The following is a 14,042-nucleotide window of genomic DNA, read 5'->3' as shown; positions in this document are numbered from 1 at the left end:
AAGAGGAATGCCTTTAAACATCCAAAATTCTACCAACCTTGATTTCTGTCCATACCTAAAAGTGGACATTTACTATTTTACATACTCGGTTTGGGAAAAGAAACCATTCATTATGCAGTTACTTTTTGGAATGGCAAAAGTTTGGGCCACTGCGGAAGCAATCCAAACTCAGGCCCGAGAACCTACTGACGCCCTGATCATGTTGAATGCATGGCCAACAGCACTGTAACTCACGCCTGAACAAAGCTTACCTAACACGCATTTCCTCTAGTAAGGCACTTCACAGCCTTCATCATGTGCTGAGAACAGTAGATAACACTATGCTTGGGGGCCATTTTAAACTGAAATCACCAAGGTACAAAATTTGAAAAACATGGTACTAAATGGACTGGAAAAGGACACAGTGTTGACAATTTGAGAGCTGAAACAAGAAGGCAAAGTGTCCTCTTGTTCAACCTTAACTGGAAAACCGTGTCCGGTGCCTCAAAATTTTCACCACATTGTATGGGTATGTGTCCACCACAGCTGCACAAGCACCACACATCCTGATTTTGGGGTTACAGATAAATTTCAGTAGGCAAATTTACAAACAGGGACTCTGCAAATAAAGAGACTGACTACTGCTAATCATTTCAAGATCATACTACTGGTGTTTACTTGAAAGAGGTAAGATTTTTAAATCTAAATAGCTTACAAAGAATATAGTAATATTTAGGGAACATTTTATAAAAAAGAAAAATCAGGTTTACAACACCAGCAAAAGGTTCTTCATTAAACATGTTTAAAAGTAGAAGAAAGTTTACCTGAAATAAATTATAATCCTGGGACTCAGTAACTGTAATCAACTTTTAAGTGTAGCTCAATAAACTGCCATGTTTGAAACAACACATCTTGAATTCTCTGAATTCTCTGGCTCCAATTTCTAGCTGTAAAATCTTCAAATTACCTGTTAAGAAGATAGCACTAAGTTACATCTTAGGGTAGAAATAAAAGACACTTCAAAAAAGAAAATAATTTGGATCCTAAGCTGTAACTATTTCAAGTAATTCCCTTTAACAGTGTTTATACATTTAAACAACTTAAAAGAAATGGTTATCACTTACCTTTCTTACAGAGTACACATTTTCACAAACCCTTTTTTCTTTAAAGATTTTGAGAGCAGGGGAGGGGCAGAAAGTCTTAATTAAGCAGACTCCCTGCTGAACAGGGAGCCCAACATGGGGCTAGATTTCACGACCTTGAGATCATGACCTGAACTGAAAGAGAGTCAAATGCTCAAACAACTAAGCCACACAGGCGCCCCCATGTCCACAAACTTTCAAGCAGCATGTACCACTAAATATGTTCTGTAATGACTCACATTCCCATGAAGAACAATGGATCCCATACCTATTTAAAAAATTTTTTTCTTCTTTTAAAGTAGGCTCCACACCTGGTGTGGAGCCCAGTGTGGGGCTTGAACTCAGAACTGTGAGACTGAGACCTGAGCTAAGATCAAGAGTCAGACGCTTAACCAACCGAGCCACCCAGGCGCCCCTCATGTACCTATTTTAAATACTTTGAGTAACAGCACTTTAAGATAACACTTTAAGGATATCTCAAAAATTAATGCATGGGAAGAACTTTTTACATATTCTTTAAAATTCTTGCACCCTCTACTAAGACATTTTGCTGGTTTCACTTTAATCAGATCTTTTTATGCAAACTACTACTGTTCTAATCAGGGAATCCCCAAGATGCTTCCAAAAGCACTTAACAATCCTGGGATCATATACCTATGCAGTCAAGCCCACAGAAAGTACTGGTGTTCCCAGGTTTCTCATTAGCCTACCCCTCATCAAAAAGAAGTGACTTTTCTATTCTTAATGTGATACACATTACCTTTTCAATTTATAATTTCTACTTTGCTCTTAGAATAAGGGCAAATCTCTAGCTGCATGGCTGATGACATTACAGAAATTTCACTTTTATAACCAGAATTACATGTTAGCATTTTTAAAAGTGAAATGCTTGTCTTTTTAAAACTTCAAAAACGAAATTAACTGGGAAAGGCGTAGGTGGCTTTTCTAATTGGTTGTTGCATCACAGAAGCACAGCGCATGTTACACACAAGACTCATTTTGGTTCCGGCCAGCAGCCTGTGATTTGTAAATCACAAAATATGGTTTGTGCTGAGCTCAAAGAAACTGCTTTTGACCAAACATGTAATTACCTCAAGTTCTAGTTAGTAACATACACATACTGATTTAATCTCAGCCTTCACTGAGCAAATAAACTTTAATGTTCTCAAAAGAAGAGACTGGCCAATTAAGCTATCCTCTTGGGGAATTTGGTTACATGAGGTATTCCATCCAAGTGAAAACACACCTGTTCTTGAAAGTCTATTATTGTTTTATGGTTCTAGCAGTCCTTGATTCAGCAGTACACCATAAAGTACGTAGAAAGGTGTTTACTACTCAGTTAAGGCCCGATGTCTCAGATTCACCAATTATTTTTTCTTAAAAATATCTGAGCTCTTTTAGGGAGGACCCCTCTTGGAAAGCCTGCCCAAGTGCAAAGCTCTAATCCTGACGTTACTGAGGTCAGACCAGTGGTTCGCTTCCGGAGATTTTGTCATCGTGCACCCCAGAGAGAGCAAACTGCTGATGGGCACACTGCAATTCGGCCTTTTATTGTCATCACTCCTCAGTGACCACAGGGAACAATCTCTCAGGAAAGGTTTTGTATACCGAAGATCCCCCAAAAGTCAGCAAGCAAGGAAGTTTACCTGCCGAAGGTGCTATGTTTTTGTGCTTCTCCTGGCCTTTGTGGTTTTCTGGTGGGAAACTCAGGAGCAGCACCAGCGGGCAGCGGAGGGCAGAGTGCTTCCTTCACATGCTGCCTGTGACTTTGAAAGTTTAAAAAAAAAAAAAAAATTATATATATATATATATACTGTTTCTACACTATCTGTAAACAAATGGCTTTTATGACAATTCTTAGAAGGAAAATGACTACTGCCATAAATGGTATGACTAATCTTAACCAAACCTCTCTGGTTTACTCTTCCTTCCTTACATTCTCTGTTATTCCAAATAGCATTTCATCAATTTTATGTCTCAGCAAAAATTCTGCTAATATTTGATCCTTCTCAATCATATTTACTTCTATCTTAAAAAAAAAAGCCTAACAAAGGAAACGTTCAAAGTGTTGCAGTTTTCTATTTCCTCTTGGTAATTCCCTTCTTTGCTATTGAAGACATGTTTCTAGAGAGACCAGACCACCACAATTCTTCCAATCTCTTCTATTTATAGTGTTCAAACTTTTGAATTAAGGAGAGCTATGTCCGATAGCTGCTAATTAAGAAATCACACTTCTGTAATTATCAAAAACAATTTACCTTGATCTGTCATAGTATTGTTTTTAAAAGTCTGCTTCCCTGGATACTACAAAGAATTATTAATTAAAGCATTTCTCCCAGGTATGTATCTTAAAATACAAAAAGCAAAATACCTACTTGGTACAGAATTAAGGACAGACTTTCCTACTCTTAAAGAACCACAGAAGGCAGACTTCGAACATAATGGCTATTACGGAAACCTGCTTTGAGGCTGTCTGTTAAAATGAGAGCTCCAAGTAAGACAAGTTTTGTTTCAGTAACTCAAACTGAATCTGGCCAGAGTTTACATCAGTAAAGTGGAAAAAAAAAAAAAAAAAAGTAAAGTAAAACTCACCAAGTGTTTCACTATGAGTGGCTAGAATCCAGGTGCAACAAATGGTTTGAAAAAAAAAAAAGCTATATGCAACTTAGATACAGCTGTAAGAATAAATTCTTTAAATTTTTTTAAACTCTATTTTTCTCAATAGACATTTATTTTTACTCACAAAATAAAGATATACACAGCAACTGGCTTAGAAGCAACAAAGGACAACAGTTTCAAGTTAAGAAATAACTCTCCCTCATCCTCAACTTCCACCTCCAAGAAGGGAGAGAAAAGTGTGTGTGCCTGATCATTTTAGAAAACTTAAGAGCACAGCCTCCAAAAGCTTTACTTTAACCTGACCCTTTCACCTACAAGTAAGAACAGCCAAGATTAAAAAGGATAGATGATGACACAAGGTCATGATCATTAAGTCTGCTTTAAATCCATCAAGAGAACTGGTTACTTATTTTGTAACAACCACAGTCAAAATTCTCCATCTATCACCTTTTTAATTGTAAAGATTAAATTGTAGTTGGAACCAATATATTCATCATTTACAAAAAAAGTCTGCCTACTCGATTTCCTTAAGGCAATAAAAAATTTACTGCTCATGTGTGACGCAGAATCTTAGCTTTTTTTATTTGTAAAAAAAAAAGAAAAGGACAAATTTCCCTCTCCTTTAAGGTGTCATAAGAAATTAGGAATTAAAAAGGAAAAATGCAAATCCTAAAGTCTAGTGGTTTTCCTATAATTACAAAGAGAAAACAATGAAGTCTTCTTAGGTTTCAAAGTCTCTATATGACATGGAGGTTCCAGAAAGCTATAGATTTCTCTCATCTCATTCACAGGTTTAATGTTCTAGAAAAGTCTTTCCTCCAGGGAAAACTCGTGCTCAATTACTGAATTGAATTATACAATTCCACTTCCACTAGTCTAAATTCAGTTGCTTAGTCCTTGAGAAACAAAATAATCCTGTTTTCACAGTACTGTAGCAGCTAGTCTACTATTCAGAAACAACCCCCCAACCTGTCCCCTTTAGAGTGCCTTCCTAGTGGTCTCTGTAATAGTCCAAAGCAACATACTGTTTATCATAAATGATACATTTTAGTAGATAAATATATTAAGACTAATCAAAATGTCTCTTTAAGAATAAAATATCTTAGCCCTTTGTATATCAAATCAGAACCTGAAAGGTAAAAGAATGTACATTATCTTCAAATATACAAACTATGTACTGAAGTTAAAAAAAAAAAAAAGTCCTTTAATTCAAGCCAAAGCTCTGTCCATGATGCGGTCACCAGGATGTGCGCTAGGAGGTGGGTCCTCCACGTTGAAGGTTGCTCCTGCCCATTTCTACGACGAAGCAACAAAAACCAGTGTTAGTCACTTAGCATATTCTAAACTTTAATTACATTACCACTGTGACCATTCAGAGACTATACTTCAAGAAATAACAGAAAAATTTAAATAAAACTTACATGTAAAAATGATAACCCATTCCAGGAAGTCATGAAAAATATACAAACATCTTCCTCACATATAGTATGAGAGGTTTTCTAGTATTAGCCTAACCAACATTACTCTGATCAGCATGGGGCTATAAAGACAGTTTTAGTTGGTGGTATTAGTATATGTTTTCAAAAGTAAACCTGAGAGCTATGACGATGACCATGAATGATGGTGTCATGAAATGACCATGAGAACAGCAACCATTTACTGGGTTATGTATGTGACCCTATGAGGACTAGGATGTTACTATGCTCATTTTACACATGATTAAACGCAGGAACAAAGAGATTAAACTATCTTGGAAGAGGAATATGTATTCAACTCCAAACAGACTGGTATTACTAGGAAGAGGAGCACAAAATAATTTCAGCACAAAAGGTTTCTTACAGTAGTAGAATACTTCCTAACATACAGAACCAAAGGCTGAACTCACCTACAGTCGGAGCCAAGAAGGTCAACTGGACAACAGAAGGAGCACTCACCAGGGAAACACTGTCTGGCAAGTAGTCTACCATTAATAACTTCCATTATTATTTTCTTAGTTGCTACTAAGAGCCCAGTAAATTTTTTTTTTTTTTAAAGATTTTATTTATTTAACAGAGGGAGACAGCCAGCGAGAGAGGGAACACAAGCAGGGGGAGTGGAAGAGGAAGAAGCAGGCTCACAGCAGAGGAGCCTGATGTGAGGCTCGATCCCATAACGCCGGGATCACGCCCTGAGCCGAAGGCAGACGCCTAATGACTGAGCCACCCAGGCGCCCCAAGCCCAGTAAATGTTTTATCAACTTTTAAGTGAAGCCACATTTTATTCTGGAAGTACTAATGTCTGATTAAAAGAACTGATTTCTCCAATTTAATATTTCTCAAATTATATTGGTATAGTGATAAAGTAGAAAGAACATTATCCCTCACGTATGGGGAGAGGGCGCAGCTTCTTCAGAAAGCATCTAACATTCTGTTGTTTTATAACCTAGCTTCTTTTTCCACCTTTATTTCTATGCACTATTTCACATGATATCTTAGTTCTAAGAGGAGAGATGCTGATAAACTAAAGCACGACAGGTAACAAGAACGCAGGAAAACATGGGGGACTGCTTTTGAAGGAAGTTGAGTCAGGATAAGAGTCCTTATCAATCTTTAATTATCTCAAGGGTGGTCAAGTACTAGAGAAAGGAAATTTAGTTTCTTTTCTGGAGACTGAAGGCAATGGCAAAAATTACACTGGCATGTACTTGGGCTCAATTTGATGGAATCCCTGAGGTGGTTCAATCCCAGCAGGGGGCCGGGAAGCTCATTAGGAGAATGCCCTTTCCACCTTCCAACACTCTGAAATGGATGCTTCCCTTCTCTTCCACAATGTGGTCTTCTCCCTCCGATACCAGTTTAAAACCTAAGTTCTAGTATTTCTAGCTATCTTTGCCTCACAGATTCTAAACACATCAAACACAAAACTGAGTCATTTTGAATATCACTGATTTGGGAAGTATGTGTCCTCTTCCTGTATGGCATAATTCAAAATTAGAAGCACTAATTCTTCCCAGGTAAAATAATATGTAAATTTTTTTGATTATAATAAAAATTCTAATGGGATTTTCTTTCACTCGGCAAATAATTGGATTACTTTTTTTTTTTTAGAAAATGCTGAATAGTCCAGATTTTTTAAAATTCAAGATGAAGGGATTTGCCTTGCCAATATCAAAACATATTCACAGTTATTATTCACTAAATAATTATCAGTCACTAAAATAATTATAATTCACTAAATACCAGGACAACTGGTTAAACATTTGGGGGATAATAGGTAAAATCTTCTCTTAAACCATGTGGATTAAAGATTTAAACGTAATAAAATACAAAAACACAAATATTAGCAAGACATGGGTTAATATGCTTAGATCCTGAGATGAGCAAGACCTTCCAAATGTAGCATGCTATCAAAGGCAGAATCATAAGAGAATATGTTGGGCTAGAGAAAAATGAAACACTTCTGTCTACAAAATACATCAACCAAAGGATAAAGAAATTGGGGGAGAAACATACAATACAGATGACAAAGACCAAAGAGCTCTTAGAAGCAACATGAAAAAATTAGTTTCTCCAGAGCAAAACAATGTAAGGATGAAACAGGCAACTCCTAAAAGAATAAAAGCGATCAACAAATATGAGAAGGTAATCTCAGTAATTTAAAAAAAAAATGTAATTCACTCTATTTCATCCCTCAGAATGACAAGAAGCAATAAGACAAGTGGTGAAAGTATACACATAATGATTTCAGAGTGTTAAAGTCCACCAAAAGGGTGCAGTTTAAAGAAATTCTAGTAAACTGAAGCTGTGACACTAAGTAGCTCCACAGAATCACGCACCTACCACAGAGAGAGCTTCACACATTCAGAGAAAAAACAGGTTGCCTAACAGCACATAAATGATACTGTCCCCATCCTTAAACAGAGAAAAACAGCTGAAAAGGTATTTACCAAAATGTTAAAATAGTCTTTGCAGGTGTGGGATTATGGTTTTCATTTTTCCTTTATGCTTTTCTGCATTTTTCCCTCAACTCCTAACATCATTTTGTTTTATGACCTACAAGGCACTTACCTAGTAAGGCTGTGTTTTCACCTGCATCTTCTTTAAAACTAGCGTCACATTGCAGTGCAGAATCACTAGTGGAAGACGATGGCACGCTGCTCCCCTCACTCCTGTCATCTTGTAAAGTAACACTCAAATTTGCAGCCAAAACACTCCCAGGGGTAGGCTCTGCAGCGGGCGTCTCCTGCACATCCTCGAGCTCTCCCTTGAGAGAACAAAAGAAAATACCTTGTCTGAGTAACACACTCAAAGCTTATCTATCGTTTCATAACCATTACTCATAACTCCTACAAAGCATTTACTTTTATACACAGAATACGGCAAGAACACTAATGTCTTCTTTATCAGAAAATGAATTACTTCTCAGTGAGCAGCTTTCCAGACCTAAACACTGTTCATTTGAAAAACCACCTTTCCCCTCGATGCAAGCCATGCCACCTTTTAAACTCTTTACTGACAGTAAGTGAGGCTTTGTTAGAGACACACTTTCCTCGCTTTCTGGACAGAGGCTGTGAATCAGGTTGGCTGTGGCTGTGAGCTTGGATTATTGCTTCTAACTGCCCTACTGTCTTACTGTGGGTACCAGGGTTTCGGAAGAACATAGTATCTGACAACAGAGGGCTTCAGACTGCATTTGATTAACTTAAAAAGAATCAGTTGTGGCTCCCTAAAGACAGTGTCTACTGGCTGTCAGTGTACCTCCAACTCCCCCATTTCCTGTCACAGGAAAGTGACAGCCCAGTCTCAAACAGAGGTTTATCCAGATGCCTTTCAGATTAATGCCAGAGTCAGAGCCATGTTGTGAGAGAGCAAACCACTGGTGAGATGACCTAGTAAAGAAGGGGTGGCTGTGGGTTTATAGGGAGCCTGGGCTTCATGTGAGAACATGGTGCTGTTCCACCCCCCTCCCCGGGCTCTTGGGGCAAGGACACAGCTGGCCTGCTCCTCCCACTTCTAGAACCGCCCTCCTCCTGAACCACATGGTACACTGCCTCCTTCCTTCTCACTGGTAAGCAACTGAACACCCTCAGAACAGACTCCAGACACACCAAGCCACAAATCCTACTGAGTTGCCATTAACTCCCACCCCGCCCACCCCCATCGGTTTTCCCAGATAGTTACCAGGATACCTACCAAACTTAACCACCTGCCAGTCTCAAAGCCCACATGGTCACACCCTCATCTGCAATACACTGATCTGTCAGGCAAATCCTCTAACACCCAGCTCAGACTCCCCTCTTAAAAAACCACCCTCTTATCTTCTCACTCCACCTGGCGGAGTAAATTCCTCCTTGCTCTGTGCTCCTCAGCACTTCAAACATACCTCCTTTGCAGCACTGTGTGTGGGTACAGGCCCTGGCCCCCCAGTCTAGAATGTGGAAGTCCACAACCAGAAGGGCTGCGTCTTACTCATCTTTGTCTCCCCAAGTCAGGGTCCAATCTAGCACCTGAGAGAGCACTCCTTTGATACATACTTGCTGAATGGATGAAAACAACAGCGACAAATGGCACACCGAGAAGGTTGTAGCTGCCAACACAAGGACCACCTCTCAAGCCCACGTGAAGGACCGATGGCAGCCCTCTCACCACAGCTGTTTCCTTGCGAGCAAGAACTAGTTGCCATATGACAGTGTGTCCTAACTGTCTACAAAACCCAATGCAGGAAGGGCAAAGGGACTAAAGAAAATGGCACACTCATCAAAAATTATAAAAACAACTAAGGGCAAGACAAGTTAATTTCTTAGAGCTTGATTTAAAGTTACTACAGGTTTCTGTTCTTCAAAAAAGAAGTCACAAGTCCTGGGGACATAAGATTTCTGAAATTAACATTCTAACAAAGTAATCCAACCTGATGCAAAATGAAGAATCTTCATTTTTAATGTATGAAATACATATATGCAGATGTAGTTCCAAAAACATAACTCATGAGGATTATTCTCAGTGCTAAGATTAGAGAAATACCCTTACAAAAATTTCTAGAAATGAAAAGCAGGTTTAAAACTATCGACTATGAAGAAAGTAACTTAAAATGAGCTTTAGAGTGCATCTAATGAAAGAAAAGAGGAAGGAGAAGAGGAAAAAGGAAAACTCTGCCAAGAAAAACATCTGTCAAGCTCCCTATATTGTACTGTTTAAGATGCTTAAAACTCCAGGAAGGGTGTCTAAGACACAGGCTCAGTTCACTAAGTCTCAAATTCACTGATATGCCCTGCTAAATAGAGCCATCATTATTAAAAACTATAAATAAATGTTAGAAATTCTAGAGGAAGGGGTGCCTGGGTGGTGCAGTCGTTAAGCGTCTGCCTTCGGCTCAAGGGCGTGATCCCTGCGTTATGGGATCAAGCCCCACATCAGGCTCCTCCGCTATGAGCCTGTTTCTTCCTCTCCCACTCCCCCTGCTTGTGTTCCCTCTCTCGCTGGCTGTCTCTATCTCTGTCAAATAAATAAATAAAATCTTAAAAAAAAAAAAAAGAGATTCTAGAGGAAAGACAGATTTTCTAGACATCAAAGCAGGTGAGTTTTCTTTCCCTAAGAGGTCTTGAATGCTGACCTTCCTCCTTTCCTGTACCTGTGGTGGGGCATTCCGGAACTCACACGTGAAGAACATAATTCATAGGGACACCTGGATGGCTCAGTCAGTTGAACATCTGACTCTTGGGGTTTCGGCTCAGGTCATGATCTCATGGGTCTAGCCCTGTGTCTGGCTCCATGCTCAGTGGGGAGTCTGCTTGAAGGGTCTCTCCCTCTGCCTCCCCCCACTCCTCTCTAAAATAAATAAATAAATCTTAAAAAAAAAAAAAGAAAAATCTAATTCATAGAAAGTAACAGTGGTAATCAAGGCAGCGGTCTCTCAACTATCTTTCCAAGACTCGCCAAGCTTGAAGATGAGAGGATACCTTGAGGGCTACTGGGGCTGTAAGGTACATGAAATGCTTATCACAGAAAAAACTCCTTGTGGTTTCTAACTCTACCATAAACACTATTAAAAAACCCTAAAAAAATATGTTTAGCAATAAGAAAAGTATGTGATATTTACATTACTTCTAAACATTATTTCAAAACGATGTTATTTAATCAAGAATATTTTAAGACACTAATAGATTATACAAAAACTCTAAAAACAATAACAAACACAACAATCTAGAAAAATCTGTTTTTTTCCTCTATGTCTCCCCCTTTAGGGTGGGACTACTAGTTAAAAGCTTGTACCCTGGAATGAAGCAAACCTATATCTGAAAGTAGATTCCCAAATAACTTGCTGTGTGACCTTCGGTGAGCTACTCGGCTTTTCTAAGCTCAAGTTCCTAATTAGTAAAATAGGGAGAGAAACAGTACTTACCTCCCAGAGTGGCTATGAGGGTTATGACGCAATAACGTACAGAAGGCACTCAGCACACAGCTGGCTACTATTAAGCACCCTCTTTCACTCTGCCCTCGTGTCTTTGTTTTCGGGGGAAGGTCTACGACCACCTAAGTACCACAAACCGAAGGAGCAAATTCCACACAGGACCAATTTCCCCAGCAGGGTTGATTTTCAAACCCAGGAATCTGAGACCTGGTGTCAAGAAGTGCTGGCTTCAGTTTCCTCATATGTAAAATATGCACCTTGAGCCAGAAAATGTATGAGGCTCCCTTCATTTCAAAGATTCGATAATTCCTCTTTGTACGAAACTGATGAGTATATACACACTCTACAGGGCAGCATACTAAAATACATCATTCTAAGCAATTAAAAACTCTCGGGGGGAAACATCTAGCATATCGGTCTATAATCACAAAGGCAGCAGTTCATTAACTTTTTGGAATGTCTTAAACATTCATTTTCAATAAAGAGGAAAGTTTCTTCAGGGAACCACAAAGCTGTTAGAAGGAGCACTTAGTCCATTCCTCTTCCCTTTGGTAAGTAATGAAATTGAATCACTCAGGAAGAACTGGGGCAGAGATTGAATATAAACAAAAATGTAACAAACCCAATATCCCAGGGCTTTGATGACATCAAGTTTACACATTGGACACGTGCGGTGATCCAAAAGCCATGGGTCAATGCATATTCTATGAAAAATATGCCTAAAAAAATTAAGTACGTGTTAATTTTGTAAAATAAATGTTTGTATCTTATAAAGGAAACAACACATTCCACTAACTCATCTTCTCGGTACAAGTTAAATGACTTCAAAGCAACATTCTGGTCTATTCACTTACTCTACATAATTATCTATTCTACTTTTCATGTTAAACAGAACCTGGAACTTACAGGGAAATTTTCCCTTCACTCCACGAAAATAGCATGGTTTATTTTTGCTTCATGCTAGGTTGTATTTTTCTGTGCCTCTGTAACTTACTAAAAGCCTTTTGGGAATGAATGTGGCATAAGTAAACCAACAGTCAACTAATAATAAACTGAGAGTATCTTACTTAAGTTAATGAAATTAATCAAATGGAAAAACAGCAAAATACAAACAGATCATCTTTGGGTTTTAGGCTTAAAAAATACCCCACTTATTTTCTGTCTTAACATATTTTTGTATATTCCATGTTCTTCTATAATGGTAACTTTCAGAACCGAAGAAAGAAATAAAAATTGCCTATGTATCTTCTTTTTACTGACTTGTCTTAGTTGGCTAACTCTACCTTCTACGTGGTGAATGTGTTCCACACAGAATGAAGAGGAGGAGACAGGAAGAGTGGGTACAGGACCCATGGCTCCCACAGCAGCTGTGTGACATGATGCTGGGACTCTGAACTGTTGCTTAACCTCTGCATCTCCACCGCGGGCTGTTCTTAGCAGCAAATAATGTAAGTGTTTACAACAGTGTTGGGCACAATAAATACCGAGTAACTGTTCATTATTCATGCTGTTGTGTGAAGACCTCTGCTTCATACTGAAGTCTGATAGCGCAGTTAAAAATAACAGTACTTAATTACATAACATAGTCTAGCCTGTCTTCTGACCTTTCCATCCTCAAACTGAAACTGAAACTGACACTGATACAACAGAACTAATTTTTACAAAAACTCAAAGGAAACATGTTGGCTTTATTAGGAAATCTGTTAAATAAAGCACAGGAGAAAATGAGGGGAAATTAAGTAAAAGCCCCAGATTAGGAGACCAGGAAATGTGTACAAGCAACATGTCTGCTTGTGAGGGTCAAGGACAAAACCCAGCTCAGTCAACAGGACAGATCTGGTGCTACAAAGGAAGTGAGCCTCAGGCCGCTCATTTGTGCTGCATCCCAAGCATCATTTTTAAGTCAGAAAGACGTGCCCTAAACCATCCTGGATAAAAATTCTTTTCTATTTTAATAACTTTCCACAGGACATACTGACTCCAGTTCATTAAATACCCACCATACCAACCTCATATAAAAGCCTGTAGACCAAAGTTAGCTATCTTTATTCTAGAAACTTTTGTTATTCTGGTATATACACACACACACACACACACACACACACACACACTACTTTGTAAACATAAAGCAAACCGTAATTACATATCAATTTCTGACCTGCTTCTAATAGGTGGGAAGCATAATTAAAATTGATCAGACTGAAAGGATATTATACTTTTTATACACCCTTCTGATAACAGCCATTCTTCTAAACAGTTATCAGTTAATTAAAGTATCCCATTATTTAAAAGAAAAAAAGGAAATTGCAACTTCCCATTGCTAAAGCAAAGTCCCTAATGTATCTAAAGTGAGAAATATTTATTTTGCAGAACCCCCAAAAGAACTAAAACCCAGGGTGCAAATAATAGCAAACTCCTACCCTCCTTGACCCACTTTCTGCTAGCCATTTCTGGCCCTCCCCCTGGGGTCCTTCACCGGTCATGCTTCAGTTTCCTTTCTCCCACACAGTGTACATTTTGAACGGCTAAACATATGATGGAATTCTCAGGATTCAAATGAAGCCTTGCTTTAGACTAAAAGCCAATCCATGGCAGAGATATATAATGGGTCTGCCTGAGGGCCTGAGGTCTCTTAAGCAATCTTAAAGTAATATAATCTAGGAGCCTAGAAGGCTTGAAGCTTCCTTCCTAAAGGATGAGATGATCACAAGATCATCACGTGATAGCAAGATCCTCACATTGTAAAAGACACACTAACACTTTTGTCAGAAACCTGAAACTTGTCCAGTAATTTATAGCATCTCAGGAAGTAAAAAGAACATACTTGCATGGCAGAATTCTGATAATGTCCTTTACTTTAAAATTTTCAATACACACTGCACAATTTTCAGCATCAACATCAATTCCCTGTAAAAA

General features: G+C 38.5%; 1 protein-coding gene and 1 non-coding gene across 5 annotated transcripts in view; both read right to left on the bottom strand.

The window, feature by feature from the left end:
- RNF149 (ring finger protein 149) overlaps nt 1-14,042 on the bottom strand; it is a 30,779-nt gene that overhangs the window by 1,528 nt on the left and 15,209 nt on the right. For 3 of the 4 annotated variants that reach the window (XM_034658978.1, XM_034658981.1, XM_034658979.1), the window contains exons 4-8: nt 13,951-14,033; nt 11,749-11,845; nt 7,787-7,982; nt 2,768-5,036; nt 804-946 (exon numbers count right to left, since the gene is read on the bottom strand). In XM_034658978.1, coding sequence (XP_034514869.1) covers nt 4,993-5,036; nt 7,787-7,982; nt 11,749-11,845; nt 13,951-14,033 — 420 coding nt within the window. In that variant the 3' untranslated portion in view covers nt 804-946; nt 2,768-4,992. The remainder of the gene's footprint in view (nt 1-803; nt 947-2,767; nt 5,037-7,786; nt 7,983-11,748; nt 11,846-13,950; nt 14,034-14,042) is intronic. The other variant, XM_034658980.1, reaches the window with a different exon arrangement.
- LOC117802134 lies at nt 2,576-2,690 on the bottom strand. Its single transcript, XR_004625184.1, has one exon. It is a non-coding gene; the product is annotated as a small nucleolar RNA SNORD89 (small nucleolar RNA).

Source organism: Ailuropoda melanoleuca, chromosome 4, assembly GCF_002007445.2.
Source record: "Ailuropoda melanoleuca isolate Jingjing chromosome 4, ASM200744v2, whole genome shotgun sequence".
Taxonomy (NCBI): Eukaryota; Metazoa; Chordata; class Mammalia; order Carnivora; family Ursidae; genus Ailuropoda; species Ailuropoda melanoleuca.
This window is presented reverse-complemented; position numbering and strand designations above follow the sequence as displayed.